Raw genomic sequence first — 20,934 nt, 5'->3', positions numbered from 1 at the left:
GTAACCATCGGGATGTGTAGTCAGCAGAAGATCTAATAAGGACGGCATGTGGCTATCCACATCCGGGAGCCGCGTTGGCGACTCAACCAATTGGGACAGATCGTACGCCAATGCAAAATTATGCACAGATCGCCCTGCGTAGTCTGTGGTACGTGATCCAAGCCATTCGGCATTGTGCCCGTTGAAATCACCCAAGACTACGATTTCAGCGGAGGGGATCTGTGCAAGCACGTCGTCAATTGACGCTTGAACGCAGCCCATGAGATGATCGGTTTCTGCGTTACCACTATGGGACCTGTAGACACACGCATAGATGCGGACGCGGTCCTCTAAATCTACGCGGAGCCAGAGAGTGGACAGGTCCCTACCCTCAAAATTGCCGAGACGGCGACAGCAGATATCCTCCCTAACGTACACACATACCCCGGCAGGAGGCAAAAAATTGTGCTCAATTTTGTACCCGGGGTACGTTAAATATGACGTATCGCTAGGTCGAGATATCTGCGTCTCTGTAAGGAAACACAAGGCCGGCTTCGGCGTCTCAAGGTGGTGGTGGACGGCGTTTAAGTTGGAGTGAATTCCCCTGATATTGCAAAAGTCCACGTTGAGTGTGGAGCAGGGTGCCGTGGTGTTACTTCCTCGTTTGTCCTTGGTCATGCGCGGTACTGTGCCCTCCCCAGAAAACGAAGGGCAGCCCGAGCTAGAGTGCTCGGGGAGGGATTCTCCGACTCTGGTAGAGCCGGTACCCTCCTGGGGTACTATCTCTTTAGGGACCGCTTTCATAATCTTTGTTGGGGATGGGGGGGGGGGGGGGGAATGGCCTCCGGTCCTCGACACTAACCTATGCGAAACATAGCGGCACTAGGCCGCTACTTCAGGCCGGTATTCTGTGCGAGTGTGGTAATTAACCCGGACCAGTCTGGCCCGATTGTGCTGACTTCAAAAGACGGCTGCGTGACTCTCCCACTTCTGACTCCATTATAAAATTATATTCTGTCAACGAAATGCGATTCAATAGTAAGATTGCCTTTTTTTTTTCTCAGCAATATTTATTACAATTCCAAACATGTTCAAAATTTAAAAATTTACCGAACGACTGCTTATTGCTTTACTTAGGAGTGCGATTTCTACTCGATGTCGCATTTAATGAAGGAAACGATTTATAACAATCTACGCGCCAGTAACGCCCCGGATGTGTAACGATGACTAATACAATAATGACGGTTCAAGACGATTTTTTATGATTCTTAAGTTAAAAGTTGTTTAGGTGCGCCTTATGTTGTCGGTATTGAAGAAGACCGAGTTATAGTCGGCTCGAGTTCACTAAGTGTCTGCAATAAAGTCTTCTCTCAGTAAAATGTTATATTAATAAATAAGGTTCTTTCCCTCCATGTGGTATAGCCGTGGGACACCCTGTATAAAGCACAAAGATGGCGTTGGAAATTATATTCATCAGCAACCAGTGGGAGGCTCCTTTGCACATGAAGCCGGCTAGATTATGGGTACCATTACGGCGCCTATATCTGCCGTGAAGCAGTAATGTGTAAACATTACTGTCTGGAGGGCGCTGTAGCTAGTGAATTTACTGGGCAAATGAGACTTAGCATCTTATGTCTCAAGGTGACGAGCGCAATTGTAGTGCCGCTCAGAATTTTTGGATTTTTCTAGAATCCTGACTGGCACTGCATTGTAATGGGTAGGGCGTATCAATTACCATCAGCTGAACGTCCTTCTCGTTGTGTCCCTTATTTTCATAAAAAAAATCGACCTTCATAATATATCATTGGAAAGGTCTTGATTAGAAAAGCTTAAAATCGTTTCGGTTTAAAGAAAGTCGGGATCGAAAGATATTCAGGTTCGAAGATTTTCCATAACGTTACTTTGAAAATGAGGTTTCACGCGAAGTTCGAGCTAGAACTAGATCTAGCTGGTTCGTTTTAATATCTTATTTTTGGAAACATTAAAGTTCTATTTCCCCTGGGGGTCTGTTGAATGTCTTTATGTCTCGTTTGATGCATTCATTCACTTAACTCTTGGGGTTTCAAATAATATACTTAATTTTCTTACTTTTTAACCGACTTCAAAAAAGGAGGAGGTACTCAATTCGTCGGTGTCATCCAAGATAGGTTTGTTACTACATACATAGTTATAGGTGAGATGTGCTTGAGTCGTGAGGAGACGAGAGGCGAGAGCGGGTTGCGACGGAAGGACACCGATTCCAAAAATAACAATAATCGTAACTAGAATTATATTAATTAATTAGATTGTATAAAAATACGCAATTATTTTTATACTTTTTAGTGCACATTATGTATATTGTTTTGGAATAGTGTCTTTGAAGGCAGTTGTTTTTTTGTTAATAATTTTATTTTCACCTTTGTTTGAAAATATTCTTGCATTAATTTGCATTGATTGTATTTAAAATATTTGAGTGGCAGAGAGTTACTAGCCACTTCTTCTCTATAAAGATCAACTTTTCTAAGTAAGAAGTATTCTTAAAATGGTAAATGTACTTCGACATTTAGAACTGTATTTTGTATCCACATGAATAAATAGCTTTAGAATTTGAGATTTGGTCGTCAGGTATGAGCTGAGAGCTGACACGCCCAAATTATATCTGGACCTCGCTGGAACATGAAGCTCCCTCCCGTTTATATATCACCCCCTCGCGCTCGTCCTGTTGCGTCAGTACAGTTTGCAGCTTCATCACCCTTAGGTACATGTCGTGATATTTTCATGCTATCACTGCTTTGTTTTTGAAGTTTTCATTATTACGTTTTGACTTTTGTTAATAGTTCTGTTGTTCTGTCACAAACTTCATCATTATAATAAGTATAATAATAACAATCCTGCCCAGTTCCATTTCATTATTTTCGTTATTCTTGCTTCATCTTGTAATTAACTTTTTTGTCTTATATTTTTATTTGGTATCTTATCTATTACCCTTATGTTTAAAAATTTATTTCCATGTTTCGCTGTGCTGTTTTGACTTTCCTAAGCTGACATCTATTCAATGCCTACGTCCGACAGTCATACGTTAGGGACGGTATTATACAGCTATTGAAAGTCTTCGTTTTTAAGCTTACAGGTAAATCTCTGTTTTTAAAACTGAACTTTAGACTCCAATATTTATTCCAACTTTGTTGAATTTTTTCAATCTCTATACCTTGCCAACTATTGAAAGATATTGTTTGACCTAAATATGAATAACTATCTACAACTTCTACGAGTAGTTTGCAATTATTTATAGTAATATATACAGGTTCTTCAGTACTCCCCATTAACGTGGTCTTATTCTCATGTTCATCAACAGTCCTGCTGTTATGCTTTCTTGTTGTAAATCCTGAATCATTGCTTTTAAGTTCAGAATTGTGTTAGGAAATAGTACCACATCGTCTGCAAATTTTAAATTTGTTAGCTGTTGACCATCTTTATACCTAAGTCTTCCCATTTATTGTCAAGCTTTAAATAGTATATTTCATCACGAGTGCGGAAAGCCTGTCATTGCAAGAGTTCCGACAAATGTCTACCCGAGCCGAGGCGCAACCGAAGCTGAGGGTTGACAGTCGGAACAAGTTGCAATGGCGGTTCCGCACGTGTACCGAACAACTATTTTTAATACAGTTGCGAAAAAATGAAGTAATTTAATAGAATAATAATAACACAATAAACTCAACTTACTAAAATGGCGCCAACCGTAAAAGAATATAAGCAGAGATTTTTTTTTATATCTTCACCCATTTTGGGTAGGCAAAGGGAACTACCATACCTACTACCCATACAGCCAAGTCTTCAGTAGTTTTTTTTTATTGATATGAAATGAAAATGAAATTTAATGAGATGAAATGAAATAAAACCTAGCCTAACTCATTGAATCAAATCATTAAATCTGATATTGAAACAAATTAGTAGCTTCTATTTATTTGCATAAATCATAAAAACTTCGTGGTTGTTTTTTTCTTTTAATAAACATTATTTTGACAGTTGGGAAAGAGAAGGCCACTAGTTCGGAAAAGATAAAAATAAAGTTCGAGTATGTAATAGCCCACATCCTGAACGCTATACATCCCTGCAATACGCCACTTTTTGAGCAACTGTATTAAAAAATATATTTTGAAGGACCGAGTTGAACAGTTTTGGGGACATAGGGTCCCCTTGCTTTACTCCTCTCTCATTTTTAAATTTATTACCCTTTGACTCTAGTTTTATACTGTAGTGCTTCATTATTCATCTCTATTCTAATTAATAATAATATTGGGATATTATTAAGTGATCCTTGTTTTGCACACCGTAACAAAGCGACGATGTGACGTCATCGACATCAGGTCCAGTGATAATATAAACGACTAGTATGATTAATAAATGTCGGAATCTCGTCGGCAGCGGGTGTTCCTGGCGCCCGAAGAGTGCCAGTGGGCGGCGGACGCTCACTTCCTAATTGTCTTCAGTGGGACACCTCGACCGGCGCCTCGCTAATCAGCGCCAGTCGCTGCACTCATCATATAAAATATCGCCGACTCACACTTGGCACAGTCCTGCACTAGGTACATTCCAAGTCGAAGTGTTTCCACCTCCAAACACTATCTTATGTACGTTCATAAAAATCTAGTTACATTTTTGAAGAATAGTGATTATCACAATATAAACACCAGAAGGGAAACAAAAATGTATGGAAAATATGAAAACTGTAAAGGGAGGATAAAACTTGGTGAGTTTCTTGCCGGTTCTTCTAGAAGTTCGGTTAGCTAGAAGTCTGGCAAGGATGTACTCGGTTCATATCGAATCACAGGAGCGTTGCCGCCCTTTTAAAAAGATACCCATATGCTATCGTCCTGGAAACACCACAAAAGGAAGCTCATTCGACAGCGTGGTTGTAGGTACGTGGAAGAAAGTTCCTTGAAAATCGGAGTGTGTAGGACCGCCACATATCCAGATGGTGGGAATTATATCCTAATGTGGCGTGTCGCATGAAAGTGGAATTAGTATTATTATAAAGTATAATAAAAAAAAGTGTGTGTGTACTTATGTATGCACGCAAGAAGTTAAACTTCTTTGGAGTAAACAAAGCAAAAGCGCTAAAAATATTCATTGCTCCTGCCATTCTACGTTTTTAGAAAGAACAATATTGTAAAAATCTTACAAAGATGGCTTTGACAATTAATTATAAAATGACGAATACGGCTGTATGGGCTTGAACCCTTTGCCTGTCCTAATAATAGACGAAGAAACCAAAAAAAAAAATACGAATGTCGCAAACGTCAGAAAATTTTAGGAAACAACTTCACCCTGTTAGTGATGCGCGCGCATCTTAAAATTTCACTGTCATCATTGTTTCATAACTCGCCTAACGAACTATAACATCAAAAAGTTTAACGAACGAAATCAATTTGTTTAAATAACTATCTTAACTCTTTAGATCGACTTGTTTTTACAGCGCGGCTTTAGACTCAAAAGTAATAAAAAAGCCAGTTTGTTCTTGTATCTCGAAATGTGTTTCATAAATATTGTTTGATTATTGTCATGGTTAGAAATGTAAGGGCAAAGTATTATTGTACTGTCATGATAGTGATAATAATCTGGTAAGAAACCATCACATGGAACATAAGTTGTTGGTTGAGCTAATCTTATAAAACAAATTGTTGTTTCATTATACTTCATTATCCTTCAAGCATTGACAATCGAAGAACTACAAGCGGTAATTTATTGGTTTAAATAAATTGAGTTTTCAACCATGTAACAAATTGGTTAAGCGATTAATTACTCAACTAGTCAATTTTATGTTCTAATGTTAATTATAACGTTACACTTAAATATTTGGTTAATTAAGCAAATATTTGCCTGAAATGACTGTTTTACCCTAAAAAATCACAAGGCAGCGTAATATTTATTTATTTATATTTTTATAATATATTAAACGTATTGACAATTTTTTCCAAACTAGGCATGTTCTGTGGGCTGTTTTGGGATCTTATAATATTACTATTAATTACGTCTTTGCTACATTATAATACAAACATAGTCCCCACCTGCCTCATCGTATAGATAACCTGCAAGGTGAGGAATAGGACTTAGGTTGAGCTCTATAATAGAGAGTACATAGACTTTGCTCAGACTTTTCTTAGATATAACTTAGATGGGTGTGATAAAATGCGAGTTTGACCTTTTCATTGCGCTGTCTCAGCTCGGGCTCAGTATAATTTCAGCTGTCAAATGACTATAAAAACGAAACCAAGGATTATACTCAGCTAAGTAAGTAAGTAAGTAAAAAAAATCCGTTTTGCTCTACTCTAAAAGCAACTTTCTGCGGAGAAATTGAATCACTTCCACTGGAAATATCTTTCTCTAAAAGATTTTTTCTGTGTACGGACATAAACACACGTTCACACTCACGCAAGCATACATACATAGACACACACACACACACACTTAAATACACTTGCAAAGGTAATCAGAACACTTTTTTTTTCTAATATTACATTTTATATAAAAAAGATAGCTTAAGTAAGTAATCGGGGAGCCACAATACATCCACTCCCGCTCAACACCTTAGGGAGGAGGGAATGGCTGAAAAACAGCGCTGCATGGAAACAAATCCATGATTCCATGTCAGGTGAAGCTGAGCCTTTTCCTTTTGCCTTTTGTTTCATCGCGTATCCTTATTGTTCATTTTATATTTGTAATGATTTGTATGGCAATAAAGAATATGTTATTATTATTATTAAGTTTTACGTAAATATGTACACTTGTCGTATCATTATATAATATATACATTATTATTTCTTCAGTTCTTATGTAATCAATCGTGTTTAAATATGCCTTTATAGGTGTCCTACAGTGAAATATTGTTGAGGTGATTTGTTATTTAATTACAAAAAATACATAATAAACAAAAAAAACTAGTGTACTCAGCATGTTTAGCATAAATTAATAACTATGCAAATACAACAATTATAGCTATTGTAAAACTAGCTTTAGGTAATGTAGTATTATAAAAGAAAAAGACAGAGAAAATATATATTTGGACAAATAGAAGTGAATTAATTATTATTTATTTTAAATATTAAGATTTTTTTAAGAAATTTAAACTAATTAAGGAATTTATACAAACTAGATTTCCATTTACAAACAGATGAACTGTGGATGTCAGGTACTTCACTGATTTCGAGTAGTAGTGCATTGTATTGACAACAAATTCTATAGATAGGGTTATGGAAGGACACGTTATTATTGCAGAACGGAATGATAAAAGGCTGTTCATGTAATCCTTAACAGTATTTGTATTGTCTTCTAACGGTTTCAGTTCTACATTTTATCGGCCTGATATTATAAATATTGATTTCTTCTATCAAAAATAATAGAACTGAAGTATAGATTCTTGTGTACTATTTCTGTTACTTTTAAAATGTAGATTTAGAACACATTAGCATCATTACACAATTTTTCAGTAGAATATAAACTCCTTTTAAACAACATTATTTTAAATATAGCACGATCAGCTCTTTCTAACTATAAAAAAACTTGGTATTCGTTGCTCCTCCCCATATGACTAAACAATATGTTAACACGGATTGTACTAACGAAATATATATATTTACTAGCTGACCTAACAGACGTTGATCTGTAGATAATAAAGAAAAATACTGTTTTATAGGAATTTGTCAATAATATTTCAAAACATCCAGAATTATTTCGTAAAAAATGCTCCCTATTGTTATAATGAAATTGTTTCACCGTGGAAGTGTCAAACCTTGCGTCACTAAATCCTCTCATAGGAAAAATGTCCAAACAAAACAAATATTGGAAATAAAAATAATTATGGGTCCCAAATCGAAACAAAAACTATCCTATCTCTCAAGTTGGACTAAACTGATGGGGATTACTTTTAAAATCCGTTCATTCGTTAAGGAGTCCATCGCGGACTAACACCGTGTCACGTAATTTATATATATTAAGATAAGTAACGGTTGATGTCATACGTGCCTGAGATTTTTAAAAATCCAATTAAGTTTTTAATTAAAGTAAGCAAAGTCTAAGTACTCTGTATAGATTTTAACCTTAATCAAAACAGAGACGACAATTTTAGCAAGTCAGGTAGAAGGTAGGAGCTGATGACGCCAGCTCATTTGTCATTAGTAATTATTTATAACAATAAAAGTTTATATTATTACCAATTGTTGATGTAAATTGAGATGGAGTGTAGATAGATGTAACGCCGGAGTATCTACAGATCACGATGACTGTCAACTTTTACCAAAAGATTTACTTTCACGTTGAACTTTACTTATTTGTTGGTTTAAATGGTTATGATTTTTTTAGGTTCTTAGGTGGGCTCGGACGGTAGTAACCCTGTTCACATTACAACCATGTTAACATCAATTACATCATACCGCATTTATCACGGGGAGTGTTCCGAAGAGCTACCTTCAAAAGCGTACACCTTCCTTAAAGGCCGGCAACGCTCCTGTGATTCCTCTGTGGTGATCACTTAACAACAGGTGACCCGTACGCTCGTTTGTCCTCCTATTCCATAAAAAAAAAACTAGCCCATGCTGGGTTAGCCTACAATGGCTGGCCCGGCTTCGCTGGAAAAGCTTATGAGATACCAGCATGTTAGAAAAGGATAAATTGAAGCGTGAAATTATTAAATTACACCAGTCTAAAGCAGTGCCTTACACATTTGTTTAAAAAATATACATATTACTAGCTGACTCAGCAAACGTTGTAATGGCGATATTAAAATCGCGATACAAAAGTAACTGTTGATCGTAGATGGGTTAAAATTTGAAGTTATATGTATTTTTTAATGCTGACTCATAATCAAACAAATTTAAAAACTAATTTCAAGAAATAAAAAAAAAAATCGTGTTAACCCTTAACATTCAGGTTGATGAAAAATAGATGTTGTCCGATTCTCAGACCTACCCAATATGCACTCAAACTTTTTTGAGAATCGGTCAAGCCGAGATTTCAATGTTTAACACCATGACACGAGAATTTTATATATTAGATTATCTACTTACCACACATACGCTTTCACACCCACACACTAACATACACATAGTAAATAAGAAACACAAGAGGCAGTTGTTCTGTATCTTGTTGTAAAACTATTTTAGAATAATATTGTCAATATGAGTAATCTATAATGGCCTTAAGAATTATGTTTTATATTATTGTTTATTAACGTTTACTGTAACGCTGTTGAAAAAAATAAATAAATAGAGGAGGTTTTGAGTCGGTACGGATTGTCCAGTCTCCCTGGATCCTGATATATAGGCCCCGTTGGAGGGTCTATATGCGTAAATATATTTTCTTCCCCTCGAAAAATAATAACAAAAAACAACCGCCTTCAATTTGATGACAAACAGTGTTCCGTTACTTTGTCATGTATTCCGTAATCAGAACCTAACCAAACTCTCACCAAACCATATTTGAAGTATATCCTTTCCAATAAAAAAAGAATCATCGAAATCGGTTGGCGCGATATTGAGTTATTCGTAAATTTATCATTTACTTTGCTATACGTATGTATGGCAAAATTTAAGACTTTTAGGGTTTTCTCATGGATTCCACTGTCAGATCTGGACCATTACAATGGGACCACTCGGGAAGCACCAGCTTTCAAATAAAAAAAGAATTATCAAAATTGGTTCACCCAGTCGAAAGTTTTGAGGTAACAAACATAAAAAAAATACCGATGAATTGAGAACCTCCTCCTTTTTTGAAGTCGGTTAAAAAAAACCATTCAACAGACCAAATTTCTCTGAGAAGCGTAGAACGCGAAAAAGTCGCTGGGTAAAATTAACCACAGTCAAACTTTGCAATAATGAAATATGGTTCTCATCCCACGTGAGACGTAAATTAAAAAAAAAAAATAACAAATAAACAACCGACTCCAAAAAAGATATTCTAAAATAACAGATTTTCACAATATTCACTGTGAAGTATAAAAATAATTGCGTGTTTTTATTCAATCTAATTAAGCAATTTCAAATAACATTATTACTATTTTCGCAATCGGTGTCAGCAACGTAGGTTTTGTAAAATACATAAACAAAAAAAAAATAATCAAAATCGGTTCACCCAGTCGAAAATTCTTAGGTTACAAATATAAAAAAAATAAAGTCGAATTGACAGTGATAAATTTAATATATCTATTTAATTAATCGCTGTGAATAAAGTGTATTTCAGCCAGTGGAAGCCACATTCAATATACTTTTTTTTTTATTTTAGGTATTGTTTGGAAGTTTTGGAAATAAAGGAGAAAGTACTTTAAATCATAATAAAACAAATTAAGTTCAACTTAATTACCGAACTAAAGTGTTTTTTGATCAGTAAATCATTTTTATTTTATTGTATCAAATCCCTTTTTACAACTGTTAATACAAAAAGTACTCGAATAAATTAAAAGAGACAGTTCTTTGGCAAAGGAGTTTATATTGTTGCATGTAGAAAAAATACGTGGTTTTAATAACGTACCACTCAAGTGAGTCCCAATTACACCTGAATGGCTTAATAAAAATATTGGGATGAAGTCCGTTTTTTACAATTTCGGAACCAAATCATTAAATATATTAAATAGTTACATAATCTGGTACTTTTGTCTGCATAGTTACGTTCTAATTAAAATATATATACAAATAAAATTTGAAAAACAAAATTTTATGAACGATGTGGGATTCGAACCCACGACCTCCGGCGTTCCGTGCCGGTGCTCTAACCAACTGAGCTAACCGTTCGAGTACCGCCTCGTTATAAAATTCTGTTTGCTTTTGTTCAACTCTCAGGTTGTGGCTTAAAATATATATTTTTTAAGAATTTAAAAAAAAAATAAGCAATGATATTTTAACCCTCTCATTGCATTTGTAATCTTTGCAAATTTTTTAAAATGTTCACTGCAGCAATAAATTAGGAAATAAACCATGGATGATGCCCCCGAACTTTAATTATCCCAAATAAAAGTTTGATTTGCTATAAGACTTTTGTAATCGTTTCAATATTGTCAGGCAAATTTGATATTGTTATTCCGATGTGATATATGTATTATACTATTATAGTGATAAGTGCTTATAAACTTTAGGTTTTAATTATTATTGTTAAGACTACTCGACTGCAATCATCATGTAAAAATAAAATGTAAAAATATTCAGCTTTGGCTACGTAATTGTTATAGCAATTACAATAACAATAACAAATCACCAAGGAAATCAAAGTTAGCGATCATCAATTATATTTTAAAACTCAACTCTTTATTTAATATTTTAATGTTTAACACTTAGATGCACACTGAGAATTAAAAACTAAAACATATTTAAAACAGTTATAAATATCTCACCTTTAATTTCCTCCGACGATACCTCGTGATTCTCTTTATTAGCCTGAATTTTCTCGATCAAATGCTCTAGTCTACTGCTATTCCCTTTGAATAACATGATCATATCTCCAGCACCCTTCACTGCAATCGAATTTGCATTTCGGCAACCCGTTCTTAATCACCGCAGGTGCGTTAATTCCAGTTTTATTTTTGAGTTTTTAGCGCAAATTTAACGCAAATGCGAATTAATTGACCGCGCGTGTCTGACAGGTGCCAATAATGAAAGGGTGCCTTCTGTCGGTCACAGAGTACCTTTCCGCCAATTATTGCCACCGGTAGTTACAGGTAATGATACCTTTTTTGTAAGTGGTAGCACGGTTCGCGTCGATGGTGATTTTGTAGAGCAAGCGAGCGTAGAGCTCGAGGACTGCGACGCGACTGTGCAACTCAAATGGGCGAGCCAGTGCGGACCACAGAGCATAGCACCAACATAGTGCCCCGCCTGTACGCTCCGCCTACCTCCTACAATCCGTTTTCAATGCTACAAACTAAACATAAATATTAACCCTTTACATACAACTATCAATCACTCTAAATCATTCTGAACGAACATACATTTGTCGAAGTGTAAACATGCCCCGCAATCATAAACCCCTTCGCGAGAATTTCCAACATATTCACTCATCTCTTTAATATCAAAGACGTGCCAACATGCTAATGGATCTCGTATTCGATTCCCGCGTGACAATCAATCGTAAACAATTTGACGTTTTCATTTTTTCAACCCAATAAAACAAGTGCGGTTTCGAAATATAGCTGTGACAGCTGGATGACACTAAAAGCTTTTCGGAATATCGTGTGGAAATTAGCACGGCTTTTTCCCATACCACCTTCATAGGCGCAACCAATGGGCGCAGACAATCGACCCCCCCTTCTCCCCCCACCGGCCCCCGCGGCCCTCGTCCTAACCGCAGTCTGATCTAAAACGGGAAAGACTGTTTGATACTTTCCGTTTGCAATGACACGTTTTGTCTTTCTGCTACGTCTGCTTCTCAAACAATGAATAAATTCTAGAGTTCTCACAATTACCTTTCATTACATTATACTTAATCTGTCTTATGTCTGTGTGTTTTATTAAATCGTTTTCTAATTTTGCTAACAGCTGGTGTATTTGTTTCAGATTTAATATAAAATAATAAAACTGTTCTTGGTAGCCTAACTCAACCTGACATTGGCTCAGTTGTGGTGACCTTTCCACAAAAGCCACAACATAAAGAATAGAAAAGAATATTAAATATGTTTTAATCCAGTGAGAATGAATTAATTTTAATGTTCGTTTACACAAGAAATTAAAACATACTGGTTTCGAATTCTTTGTCAAAAAAACAAGCATTCAAATTGTTGAGTAATTAAAATTTGTATATTCTTAAACATTCTTTTTATCGAAAATATCTCTCTCTATCTTATAGGCTATAAATGCTTATGAGAGTTATAAAAACCAAACTAAGCAATAATTCACGAATTCCGTTTTATATATTTGTAGAAGAACTTGTCCGTAAAATCATCCGCAATGTGTTTTAGGTTATAATAGTAATAAAATTCACATACTTTTAAACAAATTATTTTGCCCCTAACTGGACGCAGCGATATTTCGCGTTGCTTTTCTTGACTAGCACTCATGTGATGAAAGATCAAGTGACGAGTCGATCAGAAACATAAAACAAAGTTATCAAAATATTATCGTCATTATTATCATAATTAGTCCGACCATAAATATTGTATCAACCATTGGCGTTCTATACATACAGACAAATCACGTCGTAACATGGATTATGCTACAAATTATATCATAATATAACTTCAACTGCTATATCTATACATTGCCGCATTTACTCGAGTTGTTTAAGCTATTCTTGGTCAATAAGTAGCAATGTAAAAAATTTATTCAGTTCAGGTTACGTATTTGAATTTAGAACTCGATTCGGACAGTGACCGTTGACACACGACTAAGGAGAAAAGTGTGCTTACATAGTCTCTAAGGACACTTTTGCCGTTCCGCTATTAGTTTGCGAATGAAATTATTTTTAAAATAAAAATTTCTCACACATGTATCAAGATAATAAGTGTTTCATCGAGCGACTGTTGGAGCATGTCTTCCGAACGATAAGCACAGAGTTTTAGGTTCTCTTTGATGCTACGCGTTCTTCAGCAATTTTCATTTCTTCTTATTATTTTTAAACTATTTTCCTTACATGGGTATAGAACGTCATAAATTCAAACTCAAAAACATATGACGTCTAATTTACATTTTATGAATTCATATTTGGAACGCGTTTATCATGACAGAAACATCAACTTTTACCAGTGGGAGGCTCCATTTCACGGTATGCCAGTGAGGTTGGTTTTAGCAACGCGTTTTTCTACAGTGAAGCAGCAATGTGCAATAATTAATACGTCTATCTAGAATGTGACGTTTTCGTCGAAAAAATTTGCGGCGAACAGTGAACCTCTATTTTCAGCAAACGCACGCACATTAAAACTAAGTGACTGGCTTATCGCGAGTGTTAGACGTAGCTGTCATGCACACTGAAGTTATAAACCTGGCTTGTTGTCATTGTTGCCACAGAGTTTGTGGTTTAATCAAGAATCCAGCGCAGACACTTCATTGTTATGGGCAGGGCGGGTGAACGTATTTCTAGTCCCGTCACTTTTTCCCCTAAAAAAAATATTTTCCCGTCATTTCACTTATTTTCTTCGAGGTAAACATTAAATCAAAATAATGGAGTGGGGTGTTAAGAAGAAAGCAACGAAATGCAGCATTTTCAAGAAACTAACTATATATATATAAAAAGCTAAACACATACTCACACACACACACATACACACACACACACACACACACACACACACACACACACACACACACACACATACACATACACACACAAACACACAATACACGCCTTAAATTATGTATAAAATAGTTTCTGTGTTCATAATTTGTTGCATAACTTCCATTGTTAGACCTTAAAATATGTTGATGTTTGTAATTTGACATTTTACAATGCACAACTGGGAAGAGACTGACCCGCATGTCACGGGCTGTCCTAGTTTGGGGGTCGAGGGTAATTTTAAGCAAAATTGTATTTTTTTTTTTTGCAACAAATAAAGATTTATTATTATTATTATTAGATATCAATATTTTGTTTGTCATATTCCTAAACTCTGCCCCCTAAAGTCAAAGCCAACTTAACTTTATTCAATTAGGCTTTAACTAAGCGCTTTGGAATTGTTACTAAGAATGTTTCTTTTAAATTATTGATATATGTTCGGAAAAAGCAGAGCTCGTAAGAAGAATATACAACGACCACTCTTTCAGATTACATTGAGTATTTTACATTGGCTGTAATTTAGCCATGAACAGATTAGTAGTTTAGCCATGAAAAATCAGGGTGGTTGCATGTTGTTAGAACAAAAAAAAGCTGTTAAAGCCAGAATTCGCCGAAATTCTTTAAGTGAACGAAAAAAGATAGCGAGAGATGAATCTTACTAAATACATCAAAGAAGACCTTAAATTCTGCAGTACCAAATAGTCGCTCGACCAAACACTTATTAAAAGTACTGAAATATTCAATTCACAATTTAAGAACACTACAACAAACAAAATGACCACAGGACATGTAAAAGACATGTCTTCTTATACTGTTCTGTGGAAATGACAAAGTGTATGCCCATAATTTAAAAGAATCTTCACAAGTGGAAAGTGTGTCAGTATAAGTTAGTTAGCTAGGGCTGTCTTAGCAAGGAGGGACCAGTGGGAGGCTCCTTTGCACAGGAAGACGGCTAGATTATGGGAACCACAACGGCGCCTATTTCTGCCGTGAAGCAGTAATGTGTAAGCATTACTGTGTTTCGGTCTGAAGGGCGCCGTAGCTATTGAAATTAATGGGCAAATCAGGCTTAATATCTTATGTCTCAAGGTGACGAGCGCAATTGTAGTGCTGCTCAGAATTTTTGGGATTTTTGAGAATCCTAAGCGGCACTGCATTGTAATGAGCATGGCGTATCAATTAACATCAGCTGAACGTCCTGCTCGTCTCGTCCCTTATTATCATAAAAAAAAGGATTCTTGTGAATCTTCAAAATGAAGTGAAAATTTTCTGTGTCTTTTTACAAAAAAGCTTTGTAGCTTTTTTGTAAAAAGACACAGAAAATTTTCACTTCATTTTATTATCATAAAAAAAAGGATTCTTGTGAATCTTCAAAATGAAGTGAAAATTTTCTGTGTCTTTTTACAAAAAAGCTTTGTAGCTTTTTTGTAAAAAGACACAGAAAATTTCGGCCAAAGTGTATCAAGAGACTGTCTTATATTGAGAAACCCCTCAGCAATAGTCTTATTAAAAATGTCCCTTGGACCTTCCAGCAAGACTGTACCTGTTCATAAGGTTCTATAATAACTTTTAGATGCAAAAGGAGTAAAAAGGAGCGTAAGGGTCGACTGATGTTAAGTGATGAGTGACCTCCCACATTCTCTTGTAGCACCAGAGGAATCACAGAAGCAGTGCCAGCCTTTTAGAAGGGAGTACGCGCTTGTTTTGGAGGAAGAATATCCTATCTCCTGGAAACATCGCACTTCGCTCTCCACAGCTTCGTTGTACGTGAGAGAAGGTTTCTTGTAACCCGCAATGTGGAGGAAAGCCAACATCCAGGTGGTGAAGATGATATCCTAATTTGTGGCACGTCATATGAAGATGGAATACTGCGGCAGGGATCAGATCAAATAGATTTTCGGAACGCCTCCCGTGATAGATGCGGTAGAGGACACACGATTTAACGACGTCTCTCTGCAACACCAAGTTATCTAGCCGTTCACAGAGTACTGGATGCCAGACAATACGAGCAGCTCTTCGTTACACGGTTCAAATGGTTTGAGCTGATACTGGGGTCCGCCAGACCAGAGATGACAGCAATATTCCATGTGTGAGGTGCACTTTGTAAACTTCTAGGATTTGGTCGACTTAAATCTGAACCCTTTAGAATACAAATGATGGTCAATCTTACAAGAAATAGTCGAAACAGGCGCATTAGAAATCTCTAGATTTAGAACAAGTTTCCATCGGAAATTGAGTCACTGCTTCGACTTGGTCAGACATATCAAAGGCCTGCCTTAAAGCCAAAGGCAATCATTACGAATATTATACGGTTTTATTAATGCTGGGACTTCGGTAATTAAATGCATATTAAGAGTTTGACTAGGATTACGTTACATCATAAAAAAAGCACATTTATTTGTAACAGAACTTAAGACCTAGGGTTAGAGACGTGGCCCACCCGTGGCCAAAGAACTGCGTGGTCCAGTGATTAGTCCCTCGGGAGTGATATAATCACCAGCTGGCTTTACAGTAGTACCTTTTAGTTGTGAATATATTAAAGGGATTAGAAACGACACCAACCGCGGCCATTTTACGGATAAACTCGCAAAATATCTGCATATTAAGACACCCAAGTGATTTGTTAACACATAAAATGAATCCGGCTGTTTACCAATTCTCGTTGTCTTTTAATACACATGTATAAACACTATTCTTCTATATAATTGTACCATAATTCAAAAAACTTTTAAGATTTTACGTGTCTGAGGCTTTTTTCATAAATAGCCGAAAAAAATATCTCTTTAATTAGTTCTGAATTCTGTAATCTGCTATTTATTTGAAAGAGTGCCAGGTGCCAGCCTTATTGGTGTTATCAAAAATAACGTAGGCAATGATTTAATGATTGAATTAAATTTAATAATATATTATACATATAACAATTTAATTCGTTTTAGTTTTATGCACATGTTCTCTGTGTACACTTTCAATATGCCTGACAATATTCTTAAGAAATGATCCAACCTAAAGATGAATAATTCTAAACTAGAACCAAACAGATTAAAATTTATATGTAAACAATATTTTACTTCAACGTATTTACTTTCTGCTAAGATTGTTCAGATTCAAATATTTTTATTCAAGTTAGGATTTCAATTAGCACACTAAACACTTATTGAACATCAAAAACTATCAAAAATTTTCGCTTCAGACTTGAGCAACTGAGGACGCCAGAAGATCGGCAGGTTAAATTTATTTAATAAAATTTCGTTCCAATACGATGTATTAGGCTAACTTATACCCTTTGACAATTTATTTTACACTCTGTGGTATCAGAAACTCATTTATGTATATATGTATATTATAGTAATACTAGCTGACCCAGCAAACGTTGTATCGCCGACATTAAAATCGCGATACAAAAGTAACTGTTGATCGTAGATGGGTGAAAATTAGAAGTTTTATGTATTTTTTAATGTTGACTCATAATCAAACACAAGCGTGGACCACTCTTAATGGGTCAAGTCAAGCCGTTTCGAAGGAGTTTAACTTTGTAGTTTTATATAGTAACTAGCTGACCCGACAGACGTTGTTCTGTATGTTATAAATAAAATAATGTTTTTATATAAATTTGTCAATAATATATCATAACATCAAAAATTACTTCGTAAAATATGCACCCTGCTGTTGCAATGAAATTGTTTCACAGAAGAACTGTCAAACCGTGCGTCAATAAATTCTCTCATAGAAATTATGTATGGACACATCAAAGGAAAAACAAATTTGTTGTTTTTATTTAATTTAGCAGCATTTTCCTATTTAATCAGCTTTTAAACCTTCCCTGGACTTTCACAAATAATTCAAGACCTAAATTGGCCAAATCGGTCCAGCCGTTCCCGAGTTTTAGCGAGACTAACGAACAGCAATTCATTTTTATATATATAGACTAGTGGACCCAACAGACGTTGTCCTGTATACACGTTTAAAATCGGTCCAGCCGTTAGGAGGACTTTACTAATGTTTACTAATACTATGAGCAGGGGAATTATATTATAAGGACGGAATTGAGAATCTAAACCAATCTCAAATTCACTGAAACTAACAAAAAAGTCATCAAAATCAGTCCAGCCGTTTAGGAGGTAGTTTAATTGTGAATCTAAACCATTTTCGAATCCACCTGAAGACACACACCAATCTCAAATTCACTGGAACACACAAAAATATCATCAAAATCGGTCCAGCCGTTTAGGAGGTAGTTCAATTGTGAATCTATACCATTCTCGAATCCACCTGAATACACACAGAAAGTTTCATTAGAATCGGTCCAGCCGTCTAGGAGTTCAGTGACATACACACGCACACAAGAATTATATATATAAAGATATACAATATCACCCAACAAGAGACTTACCTTACTTACCTAACTCGACATGCAATACCTGTATTACTCGACCGAGTAATATAGGCATTGCATGTTTATTTTTGTTTCTGATGTTATCAGCACGAAGTAAATGGTTCGAGCTTATACTGGGGTGCATCAGATAATAGAAGTGAGCAATAGTCCATCTGTGACAGAATTTATGCGATGCAGAGCGCCAGAATTTGGGCCGGCTTTGATAGTGATCCAAAGTTTGGCTTAACCCTTCAGATGACTTTGAGATTTTGAGACCTAGTATTCCGTTGCTAGGAGAACCATTAAGGCGAAGAGTAAGCAGAAAACACGCAAACATGGTGTTTTTAGACAAGTTTTGTGGTGAAAGTATAGCATTTCGAGCAATGAACACTTCTTAATTCTGTTACACATATCCTTAAGTCTTATTTGTAGGTTGCTAATGCTTGCTGTTGGTTATAGTTAACACTGCCGAGCCTTTTTGAACAACCGCTTTTCTTTGAAGTTACACAAGTTTTTTGGCATGGCGTGACGCATTTTTTTGGTACTTCTCTCAGAAAAGTTATTCTTATAGCTTGTACTTTTTTGTGTAGGTTCATTTATTCAGATTAGTAGTGAATAACGAGGATTGTAAGCATATAAACTGTTTTCCACGCTAGAATTTTGAAAAGATGGCGGGCCGGCAGCGGTGAACTCATATCGCTCAAGGTCGCTGGCATTTAGTGTCGCCTTAAGGGAAGTGTTATTTAAACAGCTGTAGTTATATTTGAAGGTTGGAGAGATTTTTATGTGTTTATTTGAACATGCTGATCTTTGCATGTAGTGGCAGGATTTGAATATAATATTATGGGGTAATACATTATTTTCATGAGGCTACGGTATAGTACTTACTGGCTATAAAAAATAGTATATTTCATTAGGTGCATTAAATAGTATTTATCATACATAAAAACTATGATTATCGTGAATAAATATTTGAATGAAACAATACATAACATACTCTTTACTTCATGCATATTTCTTATACATTTTTACCAGTGGGACGCTCCTTTGCACAGGAAGCCGGCTAGATTATGGGTACTACAACGACGCCTATTTCTGTCGTGCAGCAGTTATGTGTAACCATTACTGTGTTTCGGTCTGAAAGGCACCGTAGCTAGTTAAATTAGTGGGCAAAAGAGACTTAACATCATGTCTCAAGGTGACGAGGGCAATTGTAATGCCACTCAGAACCTTTGCGTTTTGCAAGAATCCTGACGGAACTGCATTGTAATGGGCAAGGCGTATCAATTACCATCAGCTGAAAGTTCTGCTCGTCTCGTCCCTTATTTTCATTAAAAAAAATACATAAGCCACAATATTATTACTAGCCACAATACACCATATGCCAAAATTTCAATGTACGTGAGTGACTCCTCAATAAACTTCATAATATTGCAAATAATTACAAAACATTGAATAACACCGCGTTATGGAACCGTGTTCGCAAACAAAGCGAACTAAATGGCTGTAGAAGATCCGACAAATTAATGAATATTATTTATTCAAACGACGTTACGAGCGGGAAACGGGATTGACACGAGCCTGTCGGGCAACGGGAGCAACGGGAGCGGATACAAAAGGGTTAAACATTAATACTTAAGTGTCCCGCACCTCACTCTGACATTGCCGATTATTCTGTCACTGTACCAAATCTCCGATACTGAATAAAGTATTATGAAAAAGCTAACTCGCTTCTTATCTTAGTGAGCTGCCGCTTGCTGCGAACGCGACACTTCTGTGACAAGGGTCAGTAATGCTTCTGTTTCTACCACCGCCCTTCATGTAGAAAATCTTTCTTTTGTGTGTGCGTGTGTTAATTATTTAACGTAGGCTAATGTAGTCACCCACTTTTATATACAACCTTACCATAAGTTTATTAGGTCCATTGTTGTTCATAACATATATAAACGATTTTCCTACGGTAACCAACCATGAGATGATTTTATTTGCTGACGACAGCACAGTGATATTTATAGGTGAAAATTTAAATTCTTTTGAAAGTGACATTAATAATACTATAGGCAATATTATAAACTGGTTGACATGTAACAATTTAATCATAAATCTTGACAAAACTAGCATAATGACATTTGTAAATAGACGCAATAAGACAGCATTGAACATTAATTATCTAAGTAAAAAAATATCTGAAATAACACAAACAAAATTTTTAGGCCTACATATTGATGATTGCCTAAATTGGAAAACCCATATTGAAAATATGTGCATGAAGCTAAATAGATTTTCATTTGCATTGCACATGCTGTCTAAAGTAGTAAACCAGTCCGCAGTGTTAGTAGCTTATAACGCATATGTCA

The 20,934-nt window shown here is 35.8% G+C and overlaps 1 protein-coding gene across 3 annotated transcripts in view; it reads right to left on the bottom strand.

Annotated features, from left to right (window-relative positions):
• The window catches only part of LOC126976747 (zinc finger protein 423 homolog), a 163,899-nt gene that overhangs the window by 28,409 nt on the left and 114,556 nt on the right, over positions 1-20,934 (bottom strand). For 2 of the 3 annotated variants that reach the window (XM_050825307.1, XM_050825308.1), the window contains exon 1: positions 11,336-11,812. The exons of the other annotated variant lie outside the window; for it this stretch is intronic. In XM_050825307.1, coding sequence (XP_050681264.1) covers positions 11,336-11,438 — 103 coding nt within the window. In that variant the 5' untranslated portion in view covers positions 11,439-11,812. Of the gene's footprint in view, positions 1-11,335; positions 11,813-20,934 lie in introns of those variants that run through there. 3 annotated transcript variants of the gene reach the window in all.

This window comes from Leptidea sinapis, chromosome 42 (genome assembly GCF_905404315.1).
Source record: "Leptidea sinapis chromosome 42, ilLepSina1.1, whole genome shotgun sequence".
In the NCBI taxonomy this organism is placed as follows: Eukaryota; Metazoa; Arthropoda; class Insecta; order Lepidoptera; family Pieridae; genus Leptidea; species Leptidea sinapis.
The sequence above is the reverse complement of the archived record's forward strand: the minus strand, read 5'-3'. Positions and strand labels throughout refer to the sequence as shown.